Source organism: Trichechus manatus, unplaced genomic scaffold (genome assembly GCF_000243295.1).
Source record: "Trichechus manatus latirostris isolate Lorelei unplaced genomic scaffold, TriManLat1.0 scaffold00036, whole genome shotgun sequence".
Lineage (NCBI taxonomy): Eukaryota > Metazoa > Chordata > Mammalia > Sirenia > Trichechidae > Trichechus > Trichechus manatus.
The window spans coordinates 15,461,017-15,484,894 of record NW_004443972.1 but is presented as its reverse complement, the minus strand read 5'-3'; the positions used below and the strand labels follow the sequence as shown (position 1 = coordinate 15,484,894).

The 23,878-nt window shown below is 40.1% G+C and overlaps 1 protein-coding gene across 2 annotated transcripts in view; it reads left to right on the top strand.

The window, feature by feature from the left end:
* The window catches only part of LY75 (lymphocyte antigen 75), a 146,104-nt gene that overhangs the window by 11,558 nt on the left and 110,668 nt on the right, over positions 1 to 23,878 (top strand). For both annotated transcript variants that reach the window (XM_023730435.1, XM_004375414.2), the window contains exons 3-8: positions 1,692 to 1,862; positions 10,950 to 11,114; positions 16,916 to 17,026; positions 18,194 to 18,334; positions 21,370 to 21,561; positions 22,476 to 22,633. In XM_023730435.1, coding sequence (XP_023586203.1) covers positions 1,692 to 1,862; positions 10,950 to 11,114; positions 16,916 to 17,026; positions 18,194 to 18,334; positions 21,370 to 21,561; positions 22,476 to 22,633 — 938 coding nt within the window. The remainder of the gene's footprint in view (positions 1 to 1,691; positions 1,863 to 10,949; positions 11,115 to 16,915; positions 17,027 to 18,193; positions 18,335 to 21,369; positions 21,562 to 22,475; positions 22,634 to 23,878) is intronic.

Genomic DNA, 23,878 nt, shown 5'->3' with positions numbered 1-23,878 from the left:
TCTGTTCTGATTTTGCTTCATCAACCATGGCTGAACTGGTTTGAAGTGATTCAAAACCCTGCTTTTAAGCAAATCCATGAGACATTTTGAGAGACCCTAATGGCCTGATAAAAGGTGATGAGATCTGATTACTATGCTTTACCTAATAGCCATTATTTGGTCTGATAATTACCAGGGTTTTAAACAGCTAGCTGTTCTATGAAAACACCTTTCCAAATGAAATGTTACTGACGTAAGTATAGAGTACTTCCTCCAGTTTTTCCAGGCATATTTGAGGTTGGAATTTTTTTTTCAGTTCTTCTTTTCGTACCAGGGGAAATTATTAAAAGGAAAGCTAAATTTGCTACCTCACTGGTCACCACCTGATCCTATGACTGCCTAGCTGAAGCCGGTTCTTCTTTCATAACCTGAATTACCATCCCCTTTCCCTTTCCACTGGGGAGAAAGATGTGGCAGCCTGCTTCCATAAAGATTTACAGGCTTGGAAACCCTATGGGGCAGTGTTACTCCATCTAGAAGGTCACTGTGAGTCAGAATTGATTTGTCAGCAGTGGGTTTGGTTTGGTTTTCCCTCTCCAAAGGAGCTCTGGTTGCACAGTGGTTAAGTGCTCCCCTAGTAACTGAAAGGTCAGCAGTTTGAACCCACCGGCCGCTCCACGGAGAAAGATATAGCAGTCTACTTCCATAAAGACTACAGCCTTGGAAACCCTATGGGGCAGCTTTACTCTGTCCTATAGGGTCACTATGAGTCAGAATTCGACTCGTCTGCAATGGGTTTGGTTGGGTTTGGGTTGCCTTTCCAAGAACTCTTTCAGATGTCCAGCAGCTCTTCCTCTCACATCGTCAAAACCTACAGTCCTGATTCTGTCCCCCGTCTCTGAACAGTGGGGCTGTTTGTCCACCTCTCTAACTCCACAGGTAGTTCCAAAGCTCATACCACCTTCAGGGATTCCAAAGTATTTTTCTACCCCTACCCTTACTATTGGGACAGTGGTGCTTCAGAGGTAGAATTATCGCCTCCCGAGCAGGAGACCTGGGTTCACTTCCCAGCCAGCGCACCTCAAGTGTAGCCACCACCTGTCTGTCATTGGAAGCTTCTGTGTTGCTGTCAGGGCTTTGAACTGGTTTGTTCTGGTTCAAACGCCTGCTGATAATTTGCATTTCTAAGAAGTTCCCAGGTGATCTAATGCTGCTGGTTAGGGACCAATTTTTTTTTTAATAGTTTAGCAAATTTTGTTTCCACAGACATGTAAGGATTGTTTTCAAATGTAATCAGTACAGTCTTAATAGGTCTAATACATCAGTTTTATAACATCTTAAAAGGTAGAGAAATAGCAGTTAATAAAGAGTTGGTAAGCAAACTTACACTAAAACAGATTACTTGGATTTATTTTTTATTTTCTCTATTCTTGTTCTTTCTAATTTGTAAATGCAGAAACTAAAGCTAAAAGAGGTTATAGAGCTTGCCTACAGCCACACAACTGATTAATAGGGGGACTTAGGATTCAAGTCCAGATCTGAGCAATCAGCTTCCACGCTCCTAATTACCACATTATACAACCTACCCAAATACTGTAATCGCATAAGTGAAAACAACAATCTTTCTTTAAAAACTGTTTTAGAATTTACCTAACTAAAGCGGATTACACAGCTTTAATTCCTCTTTCCTCTACTTCCTCCCCAACCCACAGAGATGTATACCAGAGATGGGAACGCCTACGGGAGGCCTTGTGAATTTCCATTCTTAATTAATGGCACCTGGCACCATGAGTGCGTTGTTGATGAAAATCATAGTGGCCCATGGTGTGCAACCACCTTAAATTATGAATATGATCAGAAGTGGGGCATCTGCTTAAAACCAGGTATGTATGGGCTGGTTAACTTTACACATGGAAAGAAGAAGATACTGTTTATATGAGGCATAAAGGAGAAGGAAGTGTCATGGATTGAATTATGTCCCCCAAAAAATGGGTATATCAATCTGGCTGGGCCATGATTCAAAGTATTGTGTGGTTGTCCTCCATTTTGTGATTGTGATTTTATGGTAAAGAAGTTTAGGGTGGGATTGTATAACACCCTTACTAAGGTCACATCCCTGATCCAGTGTAAAGGGAGTTTCTCTAGGGTGTGGCCTGCACCACCTTTTATCTTAACAAGAGATAAAAGGAAAGGGAAGCAAGCAGAGAGTTGGGGACCTCATACCACCAAGAAAGCAGTGCCAGGAGCAAAGTGCGTCCTTTGGACCCGAGGTTCCTGAGCAGAGAAGCTCCTAGTCCAGGATAAGATTGACAATGAGGACCTTCCTCGAGAGTGGACAGAGAAAGAAAGCCTTCCCCTGGAGCTGGCACCCCGAATTTGGACTTGTAGCCTACTAGACTGTGAGAAAATAAATTTCGCTTTTTAAAAGCCATCCACTTGTGGTATTTCTGTTAGAGCAGCACTAGATGACTAAGACAGGAAGTGTACAAGATGACTCAAAAATAACGGTGAGGAATGTTTATATTTGGGGACGGCACAGAGAGAAATGTGTGTAGCTTTGAGTTTGCTTTCAAAAGTAGGTTGGGAAAGAAAATCAAGATGGGATGGTGTCATGGAAAACAAAGGAGGAGGGAGTGTTCTATAACATAAATACCTCACAAAGGAAGGGCAAGTGGAAAAGGCATGAGCATTTAAGAAATTGCTGCTGACCTTTAATATTTCATAGAGCAATTCCAGAAGACAAGCAGTAGTGGAATCTGGATTCCAGTGGACTGATTCACGAATAGAAGGGGAGAGTAAGCCTCTTAAGTTTCATGGAGAAGTAAAGGAGCGAGCAAGGTGGTGGTTTGTGGAGGAGATAGGTTGAAGAAACACTATTAGGGTGGTGGAGACTTAGATGTGAATATGGGCTGAAGGAAAGGTTACGAGAGAGAAGAGACAGATATCCCTGGCCCTCTCAAAATCGGTAACATTGTTCCCTATATGTTGGACAGAACACCTTTTCTAGTTGCTTCTTATTTGAAGAAAACTATTCAGGGTTTGCTAAAGAATTCACTGTTCTTTAGAAAGACAAGGAGAGATCAAAGTAGCAGTTGCATCATCATGTAGTATAACTGAGACACATTTATTCTCTGATTAGGTGAGTTACAGGGAGCACAGTTCTTGACATGTGAGAAGTGCTCAAGAAACATTTTTTAAAGGGCAATGGGTTGGGAGAATATGTAGCAAAGAGGAAAGGGAAGAGCTACAGACCTAAGTATTAATAGTTAATACTTACAGGGCCCTGTCGTGTGTTAGGCGCTGTTCTAAGAACTCAACATACGTTAACACATTCAATCCTCATAGCAACCCTGTATCTACACTATAAGGTAGGTACATTATTTATCCCCATTTTACAGATGAGGAAAGTGAGGCATTGAGGGGTTAAATAACTTGCCTAATGTCACACAGCTGCTAGCTAGCAGAGCCAGGATTCAAACCCAGGAAATATGGCTTTGAAATCCTTGCTCTAAATCGCTGTACTATCCTTCCCCAAGTAGCCAAACCAGAGTTATTAGTAACACTGATTTCTCATTAAAGAAAGCTGAGCTTCAATATGCAAAATTCTAAGCAATTCAATTGATTATATTGATCCAAAGATTCTCAGAGGTTCAGGGTGCAACAGAATCACTTGGAGGATTTGTTAGATCACACATTCCTGGGCCCCACTTCCAGAGATTCTGAGTCAGTAGATTTGAGGTAGGGCCTGAGAATTTGCATTTTAACCAGTTTCCAATCAGGTTTCGATGATGCTGCTCATCTGGGAAGTACTTAGGTAAAGACTTTCCAACACCTGGAACCTACTTAAAGAGAACAAACTGTATTTAAGCTGTTATTGATAACCAGCAGAGATTAATTACCAAAAAAACCACCACTGTCCTCGAATCAATTCTGACTCATAGCGACCTACTAGACAGAGTAGAACCACTCCTATAGGGTTTCCAAGGCTGTAAATCTTTATGGAAGCAGACTGCCACATCTTTCTCCCATGGAGCAGCTGGTGGATTCGAATCACTGACCTTTTGGTTAACAGCTGAGAGCTTTAACCACGGTGCCACTGTCTTACTCATCTAGTACTACTCTAACAGAATTACTACAAGTGGATGGCTTTAACAAAGATAAATTTATTCTCACACTGTCTAATAGGCTACAAGTCCAAATTCAAGGCGTCAGCTCCAGGGGAAGGCTTTCTCTTTGTTGGCTCTAAAGAAAGGTCCTTGTGATGCATCAGTCTTCCCTTGGTCTGGGAGCATCTCAGCGCAGGAACCTCAGGTCCAAAGGATATGCTCTGCTCCTGGAACTGCTTTCTTGGTGGTGTGAGGTCCCCTGTGTCTCTGCTTGCTTCTCTCTTTTATATCTCAAAAGAGATTGGCTTAAGACACTAATCTTGTAGACCTCATCAGTATAACTGCTGCTAATCCATCTTATTATATCATAGTGATAGAGTTTACAACACATAGGGAAATCACATCAGATGATAAAATGGTAGACAATCATACAATACTGGGAATCATGACCTAGCCAAGCTGACAGATTTTTGGGGGGACACAACTCAATCCATGACACTCTACCCTTTGGCCCCCAAAAATTCATGTCCTTGCAACATTGCAAAATATACTCATCATCATTGCAAAAGTCTTCACTCCAAGTCCAAAATCCAAAAATTCCTCTGCATCTGTGAAATCTAGAATACAAGTTATCTGCTTCCAAAGGTACAATGGCAGAACAGGCACAAGCTAGACATTTTTGTTACAAATGGGAGAAACTGGAACAATAGAAGGGATAACAGGCACCAAGCAAGTCAGCAGAACACATTACATTAGCTCTCAAGGCTTTGAAAATAATCCTCTGTTCTCTGAGAGCATTCACACAATAGCCTTGCCCTCCAGACTCTAGGTATTAGCCACAGTCTCCGGATTCTTATTGGAGACCCCTCAGCTCTGGGATTCAGCTCTGCCTTCCAGGCCCACTGGGACAGCAACTCTGCTTCCTTGGCTTTAGGTGCACCATTCTCCTGGTCCATCTGAGTGACAACTCCACCCTTTGAAACCCTAGAGGTCATGACCATACCTTTTGAGACTGAGACAGCTCAGCTTGGGCTAATCTCATTAGATGGGAGTGGAGGGACTAATGGTTTTTCTGGGCAGGGTGGTTTAGCAGACAAACATGAAGTAATCTCTTCAGATGGGAGTGGTTCTGCTGGTAGGAGTGATTCACCAGAATTTAGGGGCTCAGTGTCCTCAGCTTACTGATTATCTGCCCATATGTCCCCATCCCAAGTTTTAGGATCCCATTTCTTCCCAATCAGTGCCCTTACTTTAACTTCAGACACCTTTTGAGGTTGGCATTTGAGCTGGCATTATAATTCAGCCACTCTTACAATAAGACTGTGGGTTTGGTTTTCAGCAATTTCAGCTCTCTTACTACAAGAAATAAGGCTTTCAAAGCACAAGTGGAAGCCTTGAGGTCATTTATGCAGCACTTAAGCTTTGACTCTGAAGCCCTGAGCACATCTCTTTCTTTCACCAGTTTGTCTAGCGAAAGTAGGACCAACCAACCAGCTTCCTGATACTTCTCATTCTGACAAAACTGTAGAAAGATATCACACATGTGTTCACCCTGAGCCTCGCCTTTCACCAATACCTGATCTGCCGGTGGTGATATTTTGCGTATTTGTATTACCACCTCATGCCATGGATTAGCAGTGCCCTCTTTACTGCTGGAAGCAGAGTCATCAACATCTTTAAGACTAATCAGACCTGAGAACCAGTTTAGAAAACTTATCCTTACAATTTTGTTTCTCTAGAACCACTCTCGGTACCAAATGTCTTAGGCGAGTTTCTCTAGAGAAGCAAAACCAGTAAAGTGTATAAATCTATATATAGAGAGATTTATATCAAAGAAGCAGCTCATATGAGTGTAGAGGCTGGAACATCCCAAGTCCATGGATTAGGATAGAGGCTTCTCCCGATTCACGTAGCCACAGCCACTGGAGAACCCAAGATCGGAAGGTCGGAGAGCAGGGCTCAGCTCACAGGCTGTGAAGATCGACAAATCCCAAGGTTAGCAGATAAGCTGATAGCTCAAGTCCCAAGAACTGGAGGTCAGATGAACATGAGGCAGCCACAGGATCCAGAGGAAGCAAAAAGCCAGAATATCTGCTTATATTCAGATGCAGGCCACACCCCCAAGGAAACTCCCCTTCAACTGATTGGCTACTCACAGCAGATTCAATCATGGGAATGATCACATATAAACACAGAGAATTATGGCCCGGCAAAGTTGACACACAACCATCACAGCCACCAAGGCTCCAGAGTTTAATTAACCAGGCATTAATTTCATTTAAGTCTATCATTCAGATCAGAAACTTTAGATATGGGAGGGACCTTAGAGGTTATTCATTGCAACCCCTCATTTCTCAAGTGAGAATCAGCAGGCCTAGCATCAATGAAGTGACCTGCTCGAGTCACACTACCTTCCTGTGGAGCTGGTCGAGAATCCAGGATTCCTGATTCTCATGCCCACTCCACCTGATATCAAGGACATCATATATGAAGAAAGCAAAAGGCCATTAAAAAGACAGGAAAGAAAGAAAAGACCAAAATGGATGTCAGAAGAGACTCTGAAACTTGCTCTTGAACATAGAGTAGCTAAAGTAAATGGAAGAAATGATAAAGTAAAAGAGCTGAACAGAAGATTTCAAAGGGCGGCTCGAGAAGACAAACTATTGTAATGGAATGTGCAAAGACCTGGAGTTAGAATACCGTAAGGGAAGAACACACTTGGCATTTCTCAAGCTGAAAGAACTGTGGAAAAATTCAAGCCTGGAGTTGCACTATTGAAGGATTCACTGGGCAAAATATTGAACGATGCAGGAAACATCAAAAGAAGATGGAAGGAATACACAGAGGCACTCTACCAAAAAGAATTGGTATGGTCTCACCCCTTCGGGAGCAAGGGAGAATAAAGAAAACAAGATACAAGGGAAAGATTAGTCCAAAGTGCTAATGGACCACAACTACCACGCCCTCCACCAGACTAAGTCCAGTACAACTAGATGATGCCTGGCTATCATCATTGACTGCTCTGACAGAGATCACAGTAGAGGGTCCTGGACAGAGCTGGAGAAAAGTATAGAACAAAATTCTAACTCACAAAAAATGACCAGACTTACTGGCCTGACAGAGACTGGAGAAACCCTGAGAGTATGGCCCCTGGGCACCCTTTTAGCTCAGTTATGAAGTCACTCCTGAGGTTCACCCTTCAGCCAAAGATTAGACAGCCCCATAAAACAAAACGAGACTAAAGGGGCACAACAGCCCAAGGACAAGGACTAGAAAGCAGGAGGGGACAGGAAAGCTGGTGATAGGGACAGTGTAGACATGTCGTGGGGTTGTTAGCCAATGCAATAAAACAATATGTGTATTAACTGTTTAATGAGAAACTGTTTGTTCTGTAAACCTTCATCTAAAGTATCTTCATTTAAATTAAAAAAAAAAAAAGAATTGGTCAACGTTCAACCATTTTAGGAGGTAGCATATGATCAAAACCCAATGGTATTGAAGGAAGAGGTCCAAGCTGCACTGAAGGCATTGGCAAAAAACAAGGTTCCAGGTATTGACAGGACATCAACTGAGATGTTTCAACAAACGTGCAGCACTGGAAGAGCTCACTTGTCTATGCCAAGAAATTTGGAAGACAGCTACCTGGCCAGCCGACTGGAAGAGATCCAAATTTATGCTCATTCCAAAGAAGGTGATTCAACCAAATGCAGAAATTACCGAACAATATCATTAATGTCACACGCAAGTAAAATTTTTCTGAAGATCATTCAAAAGCCGTTGCAGCAGTACATTGACAGGGAACTGCCAGAAATTCAAGCCAGATTCAGAAGAGGACATGGAACCAGGGATATCATTGCTGATGTGAGATGGATCTTGGCTGAAAGCAGAGAATACCAGAAAGATGTTTACTTGTGTTTTATTGACTATGCAAAGGCTTTTGACTCTGTGGCTCATAACAAATTATGGATAACATTGCAAAGAATGGGAATTCCAGAACACTTAATTGTGCTCGTGTGGAACCTGTACCTAGACCAAGAGGCAGTTGTTCAAACAGAACAAAGGGATACTGTGTGGTTTAAAATCAGGAAAGGTGTACATCGGGGTTGTGTCCTTTCACCATACTTATTCAATCTGTATGCTGAGCAAATAATCAGAGAAGCTAGACTATATGAAGAAGAACTTGGCATGAAGATTGGAGGAAGACTCATTAACAACCTGTGATATGCAGATGATACAACTTTGCTTGTTGCAAATGAAGAGGACTTGAAGCACTTACTGATGAAGATCAAAGAGAAGAGATGAGGTCTTACCATCTTTGCTTCTAAGGAGCATTCTGGCTGTACAGTACACGTATGTTAAATATTCTTCACCAACACCATAATTCAAAGGCATCAGTTCTTCTTCAGTCTTCCTTGTCATTGTCCAGCTTTTGCATGCATAGAGGCGACTGAAAATACCATGGCTTGGGTCAGGCTCACCTTAGTCCTCAAAGTGACATCTTTGCTTTTTAACACTTTAAAGAGGTCTTTGGCAGCAGATCTGCCCAATGCAATATGTTGTTTGATTTCTTGACTAATTGTGGATCTAAGTAAAATGAAATCCTTGATAACTTCGTCTCTTGTACTTCGGACATGTTATCAGGAGGGATCAGTCCCTGGAGAAGGACATCATTCCTGATAAAGTAGAGGGCAGCAAAAAAGAGAAAGACCCTCAATGAGATGAATTGATACAGTGGCTGCAACAGTGGGCTCAAACATAGCAATAATTGTCAGGATGGCACAGGACTGGACAGTGTTTCATTCTGTTGTACATAGGGTTGCTACGAGTCAGAACAGACTCAATGGCACCTAACAACAACACCTTGCTGCCTTGACTGGGGTATGTCTTTTTGCCTTTAGCTTCCTTTGGGAGGGTTATTAATGCATTCATGTCTACCTCCCAGAGGGAAAAAGCAAGATTGTAAGTTTCTCAAACCTTAGAGGCTGTGTTCTGTAGCAAATACTCTGCGATGCATCTGGAGGCTTCCAGACTCACAGACCTTGGAAAAGAAAGGTAATAATGAACCTTTAGGCAGCACGCTTGCGAATCCACACTATTTGATTTCACCAAATGTCACAACAGCCTTTGTTGTTATGTAGGCCATTGAAAAGTGACAGAAGAAGCACCATTCAGAAGATCAAGATCAGCCTCAGAGACCAGTGCTGTGATTATAGCTTTTCTACAGACATCTCTAGATCTTTGTCCCCATCTGTGAAATGAGGGTATTAGACAGGATGACCCCTGAGAGCCCTTGCAACTTGAAGGTCCATGAGTCTAACATGTGATATGTGACTAGGTTATGGGAAGCTTGTCATGGATTGAATTGTGTTCCCCAAAAATATCTCCCAACTTGCCTAGGTCATGATTCCCGGTATTGTATGATTGTCTACCATTTTATCATCTGGGAGATTTCCCTATGCGTTGTAAATTCTATCACTGTGATGTAATAAGATGGATTAGCGGCAGTTATATTGATGAGATCTACAAGATTAGATAGCATCTTAAGCCAGTCTCTTTTGAGATATAAAAGAAAGAAGCAAGCAGAGACACAGGGGACTTCATACCACCAAGAAAGCAGCGCTGGGAGCAGAGCATATCCTTTGGACCTGAGGTTCCTGCGCTGAGATGCTCCCAAACCAAGGAAAGATTGATGAGAAGGCCGACAGAGAGAGAAAGCCTACCCCTGGAGCTGAGACCCTGAATGTGGACTTCTAGCCTACTAGACTGTGAGAAAATAGATTTCTCTTTGTTAAAGCCATCCATTTGTGGTATTTCTGTTACTGCACCACTTGATGACTAAGACAAGGCCCTTTGGAAAAAAAAAACCCAGTGGAGCCTGGGACACACTTGGGGCATAACAGCATTGGTTTCTTCCTCCTAGGGAGAGCATGGGAGGCTCTGAGTATATTTTTGAACCAGTTATATCAAGACCTGTATACCTATTCCAAGAAATAGCTTGAAGGGTTTTTTTCCTGAAATGATACATGCATTTTATATACTTGTTAAAGAATATGTAATTATAGCTACATAAAACATTATATAACATACATATATTCATTTACATCTCTGTACATATACTTATATAATTCCATTCTGACTCATAGTGACCTTATAGGACAGAGTAGAACTGCCCCATAGGGTTTCCAAGGAGTGGCTGGTGGATTTGACCTGCTGACGTTTTGGTTAGCAGCCAAGCTCTTAACCACTGTTCCACCTGGGCTCCATATAATTCATATACAATATGATATATAATTTTTGAATATATATATATTAAAATACTAAGGAGAAACTTGGACCCAGTTTCCCAAGTAAGATAGTTCGTCGGACTCTGAATTTTGGCCATTTAAGCAGCTTGTCTCTGCACACACACACACATCCGATGGTTTTGCTGCCGACCATGAGTGCCCCTATGACAATATCTTCAAGAGAGCTTGTTTTCCATCAGCTTAGGGGTGTGACACTGGGTGGACAGCTGAAGACTCCTACTGTTAGGCAGAGGGCAGGCAGGGACATGGGGGTGAAACAAGGCATTGCAATTGATAAGGAATACAGGGAGAGTAGAAGCCTTTAACCAGCTGGAATCTTTTCACCAAAACTCTAGACTTATGTCTGAACTATGACTAAACTATGACTACCTTTCACTTATGACTTCAATTTCATTGTGTAACCAAAGGATCAAAATATATTCCAGCCCAGTGGTGGCAGCCTCAATTTTAGCAGACCCGAAGAGTATGCAAATTGAATTGCAATATTTGTAAGAGTTCTCAATAGTAGAAAACATTATGCCATTACTTTATGATCACTGATGTATCTTTTTATCAACAGAAAATGGCTGTGGAAATAATTGGGAAAAGAATGAGCAGATTGGAAGTTGCTACCAATTTAATACCCAGACGGCTCTTTCTTGGAAAGAAGCTTATATTTCATGTCAGAATCAAGGAGCTGCCTTACTGAGCATCAACAGTGCTGCCGAATTAACTTACCTTAAAGGTAGGTTTAACTTGTGTGTGGTAGAGCAAATCGGGGAATTTGTAAGGGTACTGTCTTTATATTTTCATATCCAGATGTGTTGTTTTGTGCATATATTTTTGGTCTTTTCTTTGGATTTAAACTCCAACACTGAAACCCACAAGCAAAAAAATATATACTATCCATTTAAAGTGCATCTTGTGATGGAGACTAAAGAGAGATTGATGTTCAGAAACTAGAAAATTGCTGCCTTAATTCTAAGTGAAAGGATTTGAAAAATAAGTGAACATTAAACTCCTTGAACATTGAAAAGTAGAAAACTCAAGAAAGGTAAAGAAGATGGGCAGCCGAGTGATACTAGATGGCCTCAGTAAAAAGTCCTCACATCTGAGTGAAGGAATGTAGTCCGGGCAGGAGCAAGGAGAGTTTTAAGAAGTCTTAAAGTAGATTTAATGACATGGATACACTGAGTGGATAGGATTTTCTTTGTTCCCTCCGCACCCGCCCCAAGGGAGGTGATAATTTAAAGAATTTTAGTTATGAAATTTAAATCATAAGAATAGAAAATAATACAAAAAAGACCTTTTTTTTATAACCACCACCCTGGTTAAATATGCACTAACACTTTCTTGTATTGCTGTAGAGATCTCCCTCCCCTCCTCAGTTTAAAGAAATAAAATGATAACAAAGTTAAAGCCTCATGCCCAGTTCTCAAAACAGCCATCATTCTGAAGGGTGTGTACCAAGGGCTTTTACAGCATGTCAGTTGTGACTCATGGTGACCCTGTGTGTGTCAGAATAGAACTATGCTCCATAGAGTTTTCAATGACTGATTTTTTGGAAGTAGATTGCCAGGCCTTTCTTCCAAGGTGCCTATGGATAGATTCAAACTTCCAACTTTTTGTTTAGCAGCAGAGCATTTTAACCATTTGCACCACACACATATGTATTCATTACACTATTGCTGTATGTTTTAAAATGATACAAATACTATCTTATTTACCCATATGTAAGTTTATCCATTGTTAAATGCTGCTATATAGTATTATTGGATGAATAAATCACAATTTATCCATTCCCCTATTGAAAAACAGATTGTTTTCAGCTTTTGATATTACAAATATCCCTGCAAGGAACATCCTTGCACATGCCTCACTGTGCTCACATGTATGAGAGGTCTAGAGTAGGAATTGCTGAGTCATAGGGTGTCCATCTCTTCACCTCTAATCAAAAATTCCAAACTGCTTTCCAGAGTGGTTGTATCAGTTTCCACCTCCGCTAACACTGGGTGTTATTAGACTTCTTAACTGGCCAATATGACGGATGTGAAATAGTGTTTCATTTTTATTTTGCATTTCTTGATAATTAATGTGGTTTTGCATCTTTTCTTGTATTTATTAGGCATTCAGGCTTCTCGCTTTGTATTTTTCAGTTCATGACTTTTGCCCATTTTTCTGTTGAGTTGTTTGCCTTTTTCTTGTTGATTTGTTGTAGTTTTTTTTATATATTCTAGATACTAACATTAATATTAAATGCCCCTTTACTGAAAACTACCCTGTGTAAACATTGGGCTAGGGATGGTGGGGCCAACAAAAATGAATCAGATAGACATTTTGCCATTGAAGTGCTTGATCTAGTCTGAGAAATAAAAGTTGTACATACACAGAGCATAATGGAGAATGTTATTCCCAAACAACCTCTGGGTTTGGTAGCTAGTGGTTGGATGGGACTGGGTCTAATGCCAGAAAAATAGGAGAAGTCTCCTTGATGGTAAGTCTCATACCATCTAAAAGAACTTGCTTTCTACTTTCTGCCCCCTGGACCTAATTAGTTTTGTTTTTTATTTTGTTGTACTAATACATGGAGCTGGTGATAGGGAGGATTTGGTGTCTTACACTCACTGGATTTTGTTTGAGAGTCAGATTTTCCATAGCACTGGCCTTTCCCGGGTCTCTAATCACAGATTCACCCCAGAGATACAAAAGGAGATCCAGCAGTCCCCAGAGCAGGAACAGCACCTTTCCATTGTTCCTAATCCACCTCTACACTTGTGGGCTGTTTGCACTGAATCACTTCAAGACGCACCCCAAGGCTAGCACACGTCTTAGGTCAGGGACCCTGCTGACTGTGGCCAGAAGAGGCTCTTCTCTGGCTCATCCCAGATCCATGACTATTATCAGGCCTACTGTAGTCTCTCATTCTGTGGAAGGAATAGAAATATAGGGTCAGGTCTGAACAGGTATCTCTGGGACAGACAAGAAGCATTTACCTTGGTGGATCCACCCATTAGATTGTGTTTGGAACTTTATGCTAGCAAGCATCTATTTCTTGATGGCAGTGATGGGGCAGGGGGGTGGTAAGGACAGTCTCAAATTGGTCAGCTTCTGAAATGGTCAGACCATGTAAGAAATCCCTTGCCCTTTATATTTGTCCAACTGGGACCTTTAGCATTTATCCATTTCCCATTCACATCCACCTGGCATAGGACACATAAAGAACATTATTGTTTGCCAACACAGTCATAATTTAAAAATCCTATGATTCCAATGAGGAATGCATCATCAATACAGATCACAATAGAACACCATAATGAAGCAAATCAGGAGCCTGATGCCTTCCAAGGATCATTCTGTGCCATTATAAATATGTGGAATACCTGGGTTGTGCAAATGGTTAATGTGTGTGACTAAAAGGCCTGGTGATCTATTTCCAGAAAATCAGCCATTGAAAACCCTGTGGAACACAGTTCTACTCTGACACACTCATGGGGTCTCCATAAGTCAGAATTGACTTAACAGCAACTGGTGCTTATAAATGTGTACTTGCTGTGTGCAGGTTAAGTGATATGATTATTCAGAGGGAGTGATCACTTCCTGCTGGGGTTGTCTGAAAGGCTTCATAAAAAAGACAGCATTGAACTTGGGATGGATAGGGCAGATTGGACCTGCATAGTATCCCCTGGTTAGAAATGAAAGGAATGCTGAGTGTCAGTGTATGATTGACTCTGGAGTACCATAAATATGGCATAGTTTCCTGGACTTCTCTAAGAATGATGAAAAATTACATTTACTAATGAGGAAAAACTTACATTAGATTAAAACCTTCAGGTCATTGAATACCAGTGCTGGTAGCCCTTGCTTATGTTAACGTGTGGTGAAAGAAAAGGATGAATCCAAAGTTCCCTTCAGCATTATCCTCAAGCCATCTACGCAAATACCATTTTCTTCCTTAGGAGAGTATCTTTACCATCTATTTTCTTTTTAGAAAATTGAGGCAAACTCTTAATTTATCACCCACGTACTGACAAATTTATCTGTATCTGTACTGTTATCTCCGTAGCTTGTTCAACGCTGTCTTTCCTCCAAGCGTTGTATTCACACTACTTTTTCCTTCATCTCATACTTTCATCTACTCTCAATCTACAGATTTCTTCCCAACAGTCTCTAAATTTGTTTAGATTTCTACCATTTAAAAAAACAAATCTGTTTCCTGGGTCCTGTTTACCACTGATTGCAGCCCTGTATCTTTCTTTTGCAGACACACTCCTGGAAAGAGCAGTGTACCTTTGCAGTTTACTCCTAAACTCCCATTTGCTTCCCACTGGAGCATAATTGGGCCTCTATCCCCACTGTGGAAACCCTCGTGGCATAGTGGTTAAGAGCTACAGCTGCTAACCAAAAGGTTGGCAGTTCGAATCCACCAGGTGCTCCCTGGAAACTCTTACAGGGCAGTTCTACTCTGTCCTATAGGGTCGCTGAGTCGGAATAGAGTCGATGGCAATGGGTTTGGTTTTTTTGGTATCCCCACTGCTAGGAGCCCTGGTGATACAGTGGTTAAGAGCTCAGCTGCTAACCAAAGGTCAGCAGTTCAAATCCACCAGCCGCTCTTTGGAAACTGTATGGGACACTTCTACTGTGTCCTATGGGATCGCTGTGAGTAGGAATCAACTCGACGCAACAGGTTTTTTTTTTTGTTTTGATGTCTCCACTGCTGCCTTTTCAGACTCCTGCCCACCCCTCGAATGTTGGTGTTGGGGTTGTTGAACTTGACTCCTTTCCTCTTTGCTGCTGATAGTTCTGCTCTGCTCACAGAAGCTCTTCCACTCCCTGGGTTTCAGTTCCAGGGGAATTACCACATTCAGGCGTTTGGGTTCTAAAGTCATCAGCAAGGCAAACATTGTGTGTAGTCAAAATCACCTTTGAAAAGCCCTTAAAGTATATATATGGTTTTCTGTATGCAAACCACACAGTAATAAATATATACATATATATTATACATGGAGCCCTGATGGCGCAGTGGTTAAGAGCTTGGCTACTGACCAAAAGGTCGGCAGTTTGAATCCACCAGCTGCTCCTTGGAAACCCTATGGTGCGGTTCTACTCTATTCTATAGGATTGCTATGAGTTGGAATCAACTCAACGGCAATGGGTGTGGGTTATATTATACATATGTGTGCGTGTGTGTGTACATGTTCGCATGTGTGCTCAGTACTAAATCGTACGTAATTCCCTGGGTGGATGTGAGACATTATTATCAAGAGTTTTACTGCTAGAAATATTTCAACAAATTTTACAGATTCCAACCTATTTGCTGTCTCTGTTTGTCAGCGTCATCCTTGCCTTCCATAGACCTTTTCATCAGTTGCTGTAACCCTTCAACCTGGCCCTCAACTAATTCTTCAGTTTCTTCTTGATGTTGATGAAGTCTTGCCAGGTTCCTGAATGATGCTGTTCACTTCCTGGGCAGTGGTGGGAAAATCCTTACAATAATTCCTACATTCTTTCCATTCTTTTTCCAGTATACATAGACCCATACAAGCATGGTTGCATCCATTGCTTGCGGGCATATGCACATTAACGAGAATGTTGGCAGTTGCCCTCGCTATTTAAATTATTTCTGCCTTCTCTCTCTTTTTTGCTGAAGGCACCTGGTTACCAAAGGATAAACTTGAATGATGCATCTCCACGGTAGCACATGCATTTGTCTGTGTGTGTGTGTGTGTGTGTGTGTGTGTGTGTGTGTGTGTGCCCAGATCCCATTCTTTATCCCCAGTCTAAACGTCTCCTGTGGACTCTAGGCCCGTATATTCTATTAAAACAGCTCCTGTACATATTTCTAAGTCAGTACCTGTAAAACTTTGTCATTATGGGACCTATATCTGTTTCCCTCTACTAGACTGAACTCCCCATGAACGCAGGGAATTTGTCTTTTGTTTTTTATATCCCTGGTACCTGGCAAATAAGCGTGCTTAATGAATTTAAATCGTCAGTCTGGAATACAATCAGATCTTCAAAATCTAGATGAACAATTGAAGTTGCTTTTGATGAATCTATATCAGTACAAAAAAAACCACCAAAAACCAAACCTGTTGCCACAGAGTCAATTCCAACTCATAGGACAAAGTAGAACTGCCCCCATAGAGTCTCCAAGGAGTGCCTGGTGGATTCAAACTGCTGACCTTCTGGTCAGCAGATGTAGCTCTTAACCACTACACCACCAGGGTTTTCATATATCAGTACAGAGAGGTTAAAAGTAGATAGTGCTACTCTGAGCAAATTCTGCTCTTAGAAGAAAGGGAATTGGACAAGCTAATGGGAAACTCAGTACATCGGAATAGGAATCAGAAAACAATTAAATTATCAGCCTTTGGGTTTCTCAGTAGTCTAAAGTTTTGTTGTCTGTTAGTGTCACCTGCCTTTGTTGGATAGACAGCCTCCCATAGGGATTCCTGCCTTAAAGTGAAAGCTTTCAGATTTTTTTGCTGCCCGACTTAGACCATAACTTAGGTAAATTTGTCATTTTTAAATGATTTTTTTTTACAGAAAAAGAAGGCATTGCTAGAATTTTCTGGATTGGCTTAAATCAGCTGTACTCTGCTAGAGGCTGGGAATGGTCAGATCACAAGCCCTTGAACTTTCTCAACTGGGATCCAGGTAACTGCTCTATTCCCCACCCACTAGGCACAGAGGAAAAGTTTTTTAAAAAAAAAAAAAAAGAGCTTCCTACTTACTGAGAGCTTATGAAAGTTTCAATCTTGACAACCCTTGTTATGGTTATCTCTCCAAAGAATTTTTTTTCCTAGCCCATTCTTTATTGTGGTACTGTTATAGCCAAGTTGAACCACACCATGAGCAATTGAGCATTTGTCCCTAACCTTTAGAGCAACCTGGATTTTTAGGTAAGAGCAAAATGAGTCCCAACACATGGCCTTGGAGCCATTCTGTGTCACTTAGGGGACTTGACATATCTATAATTGTCCCATATTGTGTTTCATATGTTATTTAGCTTTAATATGGAAATATTGCCTCATTTTCAAACTCTTGAGGTCTCCCCACCATAGCACCCAAACACTGACAACATAATGTTATATTTATAACACAAATAAATACCTCAAAGAAAATTTTGTAGTGAATACAACAAACAAAATCAAATCTAGTTAGCCAAAAGATTTTTTTTCTCCAAATGGAAGGATTGGGTACTTTTTAAAAAATATTATCTATGGCTTCTGACAAATGTTGAACCTGAAAGTTAACACTAACTTCAGTAAAAAAGTGTTTGGCACACGTATAATATTAACCAAACCAAGCCTGTTGCTGAAGAGTGGATTCCAATTCATAGCGACCCTTAAGTGCAATAAAATACCAATTAGTCATTTTAGTTAACTAAAATTTCCTTATTAGTAAACACTTAATACTCTATTATTTTAGTAAGTAGAATATTTGCAGATAACATAGTCTTGAACTCAAGACCTTAGAGACATTATAGAGTGATAAATTAGTATTTCTGTTGTACGTAGTAGTAGATTAAGAGCTGCTGGCTGCATGATGTGACATGGTAGTTTTTTCGGGGGCAGAAGTTTATTTTTGTTTTTTAAATTCAAGATATTACGGTGTTTCCCCCCTGTATCCTGTATTTTAGAAGAAAGGTATATTTAAGCACACGATTGTCCATTGAAACCTGTACATTTTAATTTAATTAAAAATTTTTAACTGTATTATGGGTTCCCAAAAAGCAGATTAGGAAATCAAATTATTTTTTCTAACTGAATTTGAAATGTCTCTTCTCCCACTTCTAACTCTTTGAAAACTCTATTATTTAAGATATGCCAAGGGCACCTACTATAGGGACATCAAGCTGTGCAAGAATGGATGCTGAGTCTGGTCTGTGGCAGAGTTTTTCCTGTGAAGCTCAACTGCCCTATGTCTGCAAGAAACCATTAAATAATACAGTGGAGCTAACAGGTATCTTTTTCACTTCCTAATACAAATAGGTCTTGAAATCAGTTCTGTAAAGTTAGATAAATCCATTTCAGATAGCTATTGCTGCCAGTGCAGAAAAGCTTTTGATTCTGACCCGGTGTGTTTAGATGTTACAAGCTGTATATGAATAATGCTTGGTTGAGGCAAAGAAAAATATTAAGGAAAAATATGCATATGCCCATAAGAAAGCAGAGATATTCTAGATAGGAAATATGTTTCTGTGCACAAGTGGCTTTTTTCTGTAGAGCAGTGGTTCTTGAAGTGTGGTCCCTAGACCGGGAGCATCACCATTCCCTGGGAACCTATTAGAAATGCAAAGTCTCAGGACCCATCCGAGATTTGTTGTTGTTAGTTGCTGTCTTAGTCATCTAGTGCTGCTCCAACAGAAATACCACAAGTGGATGGTTTTAACAAAGAGAAGTTTATTCTGTCACAGTCCAGTAGGCTACAAGTCCAAATTCAGGGTGTCAGCTTCAGGAAAAAGCTTTCTCTGTCTGTCATCTCTGGAGGAAGGTCCTTGTGATGCATCAGTCTTCCTTTGGTCTGGGAGCATCTCAGCAGGAACCTCAGGTCCAAAGGACGTGCTCTGCTGCCCGCACTGCTTTCTTGGTGGTATGAGGTTCCCATGTGTCTCTGCTCACTTCTCTTTTTTATATCTCAAAAGAGATTGCATTAAGACACTGATCTTGTCAACCTCATCAGTATAACCTCATCACAGTGATCGAATTTACAACACATGAGGAGATCACGTATAATCTCATCATAGTGGTAGAGTTCACAACACATAAGGACATCACATCAGTTAACACAATCATACAATACTAGGAATCATGACCCAGCCAAGTTGCTACACACATTTTTTGGGGGACACAATTCAATCCATGACAGTTGCCATCAAGTTGATTCCAACTTGTGATGACCCCATGTGTGCAGAGTAGAATTGCTCCATAGAGTTTTCAAGGCTGTGACCTTTCAGATGCAGATCACCAGGCCTATCTTACAAGGCACCTCTGGGTGAGTTGGAACTGCCAACCTTTCAGCTAGTAGTTAAGCACTTAACCAGATTTACTGAGTCAGAAACTAGGGGTGGGTGGGTGGAAGTGGGCAATCTGTGTTTTAAGAAGCCCTCCAGGTGATTCTGATGCACATTCAGGGTTGAGACCCACTGCTCTAGAGGAAGGTCTTCTATATTGCATGCCCTTTGTTAAGTCAAAAATTAACAGGAGTGTTCCCAGGCTTTCCTACCCTTGACCCACAACACCCACCCTTCCTCTATCCTTCTTTGCCAGGCTCGTTCTTTAGGGCTTTGTATTGAAAAAGCAGGTGAAATCAGAGAGGTGCATAAGGACAAAACATGTACAAGGAGGGAGGTTTTCCAGGGAGTTTGGGGATGAGTGAGAGATAAGAACAGCTGCAGTTTGTGAGGAGTGACGAAGTTTGAGGACTCTGAAAAAGCAGAAAAGAGGACTACCCCAGCTGTCAAGCACAGGACTCAACATACATCTGGCATTTGATTAAGTCCCCATGGAATCAGAAAAGCTAATACTCAAAACTGGGAGGAAAAGGGGAGGTTTTAAAACTTCTTGCTTTCAGGAATTGTGAAAGAAGGGAATAAAGCATAACATTTCTTGTCATCCAAAAAGGACTAGAAGCTACTATTTTAAGGGGAAAAATAGATATGTAAAATAAAGAATGTAGGGGAATGTTTTAAGATAATAAGGGGGAATGAATATTTATCTTCCAAGCTGATTCAAACCAAATTTAGTTCGTATAACAAAAGGCATAATAGAAAAGACAGCGTAAATGAAAATAAACTAGACTGATGATAGATTAAGTAAATACCTTGCAGTAGCAATTATTAAGTAAATTGTGATGTTTCCACATGATTGAATAAGATGCAGCTATTAAAATAATTGTGCCAGCAGGAAAATATGGTCTTAAGTACAAAGAGCAGAACAAAATGATATGCCTACTTATCATTTCAATCTTGTAAAAATATGTATTCATAGAGACAAAGACTAGAATATGAAAATTATTGTTTTAAGTTCAATTATGGGTGATTTTTTTTCTGTGTTTCTTTAACATAATTGTAAAAAATAAATGCTATTTCAAAACCTTGAAGTTAATTGAGTTATCTTGCAAATGTGAGGCTGGCTGAACCTGCATTTTTTCCTTTGTTATTAAAAGATATAAATTGTTCACCTTTTTAAGATACTGTGTTTTCTTACAGCAAATGTTCCGAGTGGTTCAGAATTTATGAAGTCTAAGTAACTGAATCACTTTCTATTTTTTAAAGAGGGGTAAGAGTATTTTGTTTAGTTTCATACCTTACCCTTTTTCTGTAGTCTTTCTTGACCTTCACTTGAGTGAGTTTTGTTGTGGTCAAAACAAAAAATCATTAATTCCATGAGAACTCCAGGTCTAGCAGAGGAGAGGAAAGGAGAGATGCAAAGATGCCCTTTGCCCCCTCCCTCAGTTGCTGCCATCTCTTGAATGTGAATGTATAGATGTCTTACTCTGTTTCTTGAATCTCTGCCTGTTCTTTGTTCAGCAGTGGGCATTAATGCACATCCTCTTGCTAAGCCGACCGTGTATGAAAAGGAGGCTCGACCTCGTTATAATCTTCTCAAAGGCAGAGGCTGGAGGGGAACCTAACAAATCCTGTATGCAGAACAAGATTTGCCAGCAACCGGCTTACCCCATGCCTTTGTTCTGTCTGCTAGGACTAAGGGAAATCTCTCCCTCAATTGTCTTCATCCCCTCAACATTCTGTGCCCAGCCATGCAACGCATTTGTGTCACGTTTGTTAAGCCACATTATTATCTGACTCCCTGCATTGATTCTTATCATGCTATGTATACATTTGGCACCACATAAATTCTTGTTACTGTACTTTCTGACATCACAGTCCCCAGTTTTCCAGAAACCTTACAATTCAAGAAAGAAGAATCTGTAATATTATTGATTCAAAATAGATGTATCTTTGCTGGAATATAAGTACCTGCTTTTCCCCCTAGATGTTTGGACATATTCAGATACCCACTGTGATTCAAAGTGGCTGCCAAATAATGGATTTTGCTATCTGCTGGCAAATGAAAGTGGTTCCTGGGATGAGGCACATGCGAAATGCAAAGCCCTCAGCAGTGACCTAATCAGCATTCATTCTTTAGCAGATGTGGAGGTGGTTGTCTCAAAACTCCACAATGGGGGTAAGTTTAAAAAATATATATCCTATCTGAGAGGTTTGAAACATTTTAAAGTCTTCTTATTTTCAGACTCTTAGTAAGAATGAAAAGCTTAGAATTTGATCCTATAGATCAGCACTGTCCAACACAACTTTCTGCAATGATGGAACTGTTCTATAATCTGTGCTGTCCGATACGGCAGCCACATGTCTTTTGAGCATTTGAAATGTAGCTAGTGCATCTGAAGAACTTAATTTTTCCTTTTATTTATTTTAATTAATTTACACTTAAATTTAAATAGCCACATGTGGGTAGCGGCTACCAATTTGACAGCACAACTATAGACTGAGTAATCCCTCCTTTCTCATAAGCTAAATTCTTTTTAAACTGACAGACACATAAGTGATGATTATTTTACTTTTGTATTTATTTGAAAGCTAAAGACTGGTGAACAAAAATATACTAGACTGACTTACTAGACCTTCTCCCTAGGATCCACTAATAATAATAGCTAATAGTAGATGCCTGTTGAGTGAGTCATTATTCTGTGCCAAGTGCTGTGTTAATTGCTTACCTGTGAAGGCAGCATTAGTCATTCAGGGCAGTGGTGGACAATACTCTTATTCTAATTGCAGTGTTTATGATTGCATTTATAAAATTTCACTAATTCCCATAAGGCAAAGTTTATTTAAGCCAGATGTCAGGAACACACAGCTGTTCTACCTAGATACATTCATTACCTGCATAAGTGACCTGAAAAGCCTTCCTTATCCAACCTGGTGGCCTTATCAACATTTTAACAGGTTATTCAAGAATACCATCAAGGCCTTTAGAATCTCATATCAGAATATAAAAATCAGTAACAATCTACATTTTGAAGTATGTAACTGAGTGAAACCAAACAAATAAGACTCTTTTTTTTTTTTTTTTTTTTTAAGATGCCAAAGAAGAAATATGGACGGGTCTTAAGAACATAAATATACCAACTTTGTTTCAGTGGTCAGATGGTACTGAAGTTACTCTAACATATTGGGATGAGAATGAGCCAAATGTTCCCTACAATAAGACTCCCAACTGTGTTTGCTATTTAGGAAAGGTAAGAAACCTCCTGTAGTTTAATTATATTTTTATTGTTATACCTTATAATAATATTAAAATTATTTTAGTTGAGATATTTGTGTATAAGCTGGGAAAGATAATAAAAGGTCCTGTAGATTGTCTTTCCTATAACTACTGAAAAAAAGACAAAGCAATTTCCATATAAGCAGTCCACTTCCTATCTGGGAGCATCTGCTCTGGTCTGAAAAAGATTCCGAGAACCCCTTTAGGACTCAGATTTTTTTTTCTTTTTTTTTTTCCAAATTGGTTCTTATAACCTGCCTTCTCTCAGCATCAGGATCTCCTTCCACCTTTCTGCCATAACTGTGATATTTAGCATGTAGCCACAATTTAACCTGAAAAAAATCCCATCTTCTGAATTCATGTTCAGCTTAAAATCTATACTTACCGTGCTTTGAGATGTAAAAAAATGTTTTTATTAAAAAATTAGGTCTAACTTTGTTAGAGATCATCTTAGCCCAGTAGAATGACTAAACATTTATTGAACACACTGTAATTGAGAGCCCAAAATAGGTTGTAGCTTGAGCAGAAAGTACATATGTACCTCTTATATTTATTTGTGTCACTTTCCTGTGGACTCCCAATTGTTCAGGAGGTTAACTGTGTCATGCAAACTTCTAGAGAGACTTAATGTGGAAGCAATAAGTGGTATGTGTACTTAGAAGTGTTTCCGTAGTGAAAACATATTTAGAAGGGTGTCACTCTATTTAAAAAGATATCCAGGATGTATTTGGAAGAGTATCAAAGAGGGAAATGAGGTCTCATGGGTAAGAATGAACTTATAGCATACCTAGACAGCATTCCACTGATCCTTATCACAATTGACTTATTACAACTTAATTTGAAGAAAGCAAAGTGACTTTGTCAGTTAAACAAAATTAATGTTGAGTAGCATATTTGAAAGAGAGAACTTTGAAGTCTAGGCTGAGGTAGAGTTGGAAGAAGCTTTTGATTCTAGAATTCTTGGAGAGGAGCTATTCTAACTACCATTATTTAAAACACAAGGAAACTGAGAGAAAGAGGTTAGATACCATGCCCAAAAGTTTTTAGCTTGTGGACAAACTTGGGCCATGTCATATGGCAAAAAACTAGGATGCTGGCAACTGTTTGTGGATTGAGTTCTTCTCTCTTCAACTTCTGTATTTAGTGTCCTTTGATAGTTTTACTGTCATTCTTATAAGCAGATGAGATTCCTCCCCACTTTGATCATGATGCAATACTG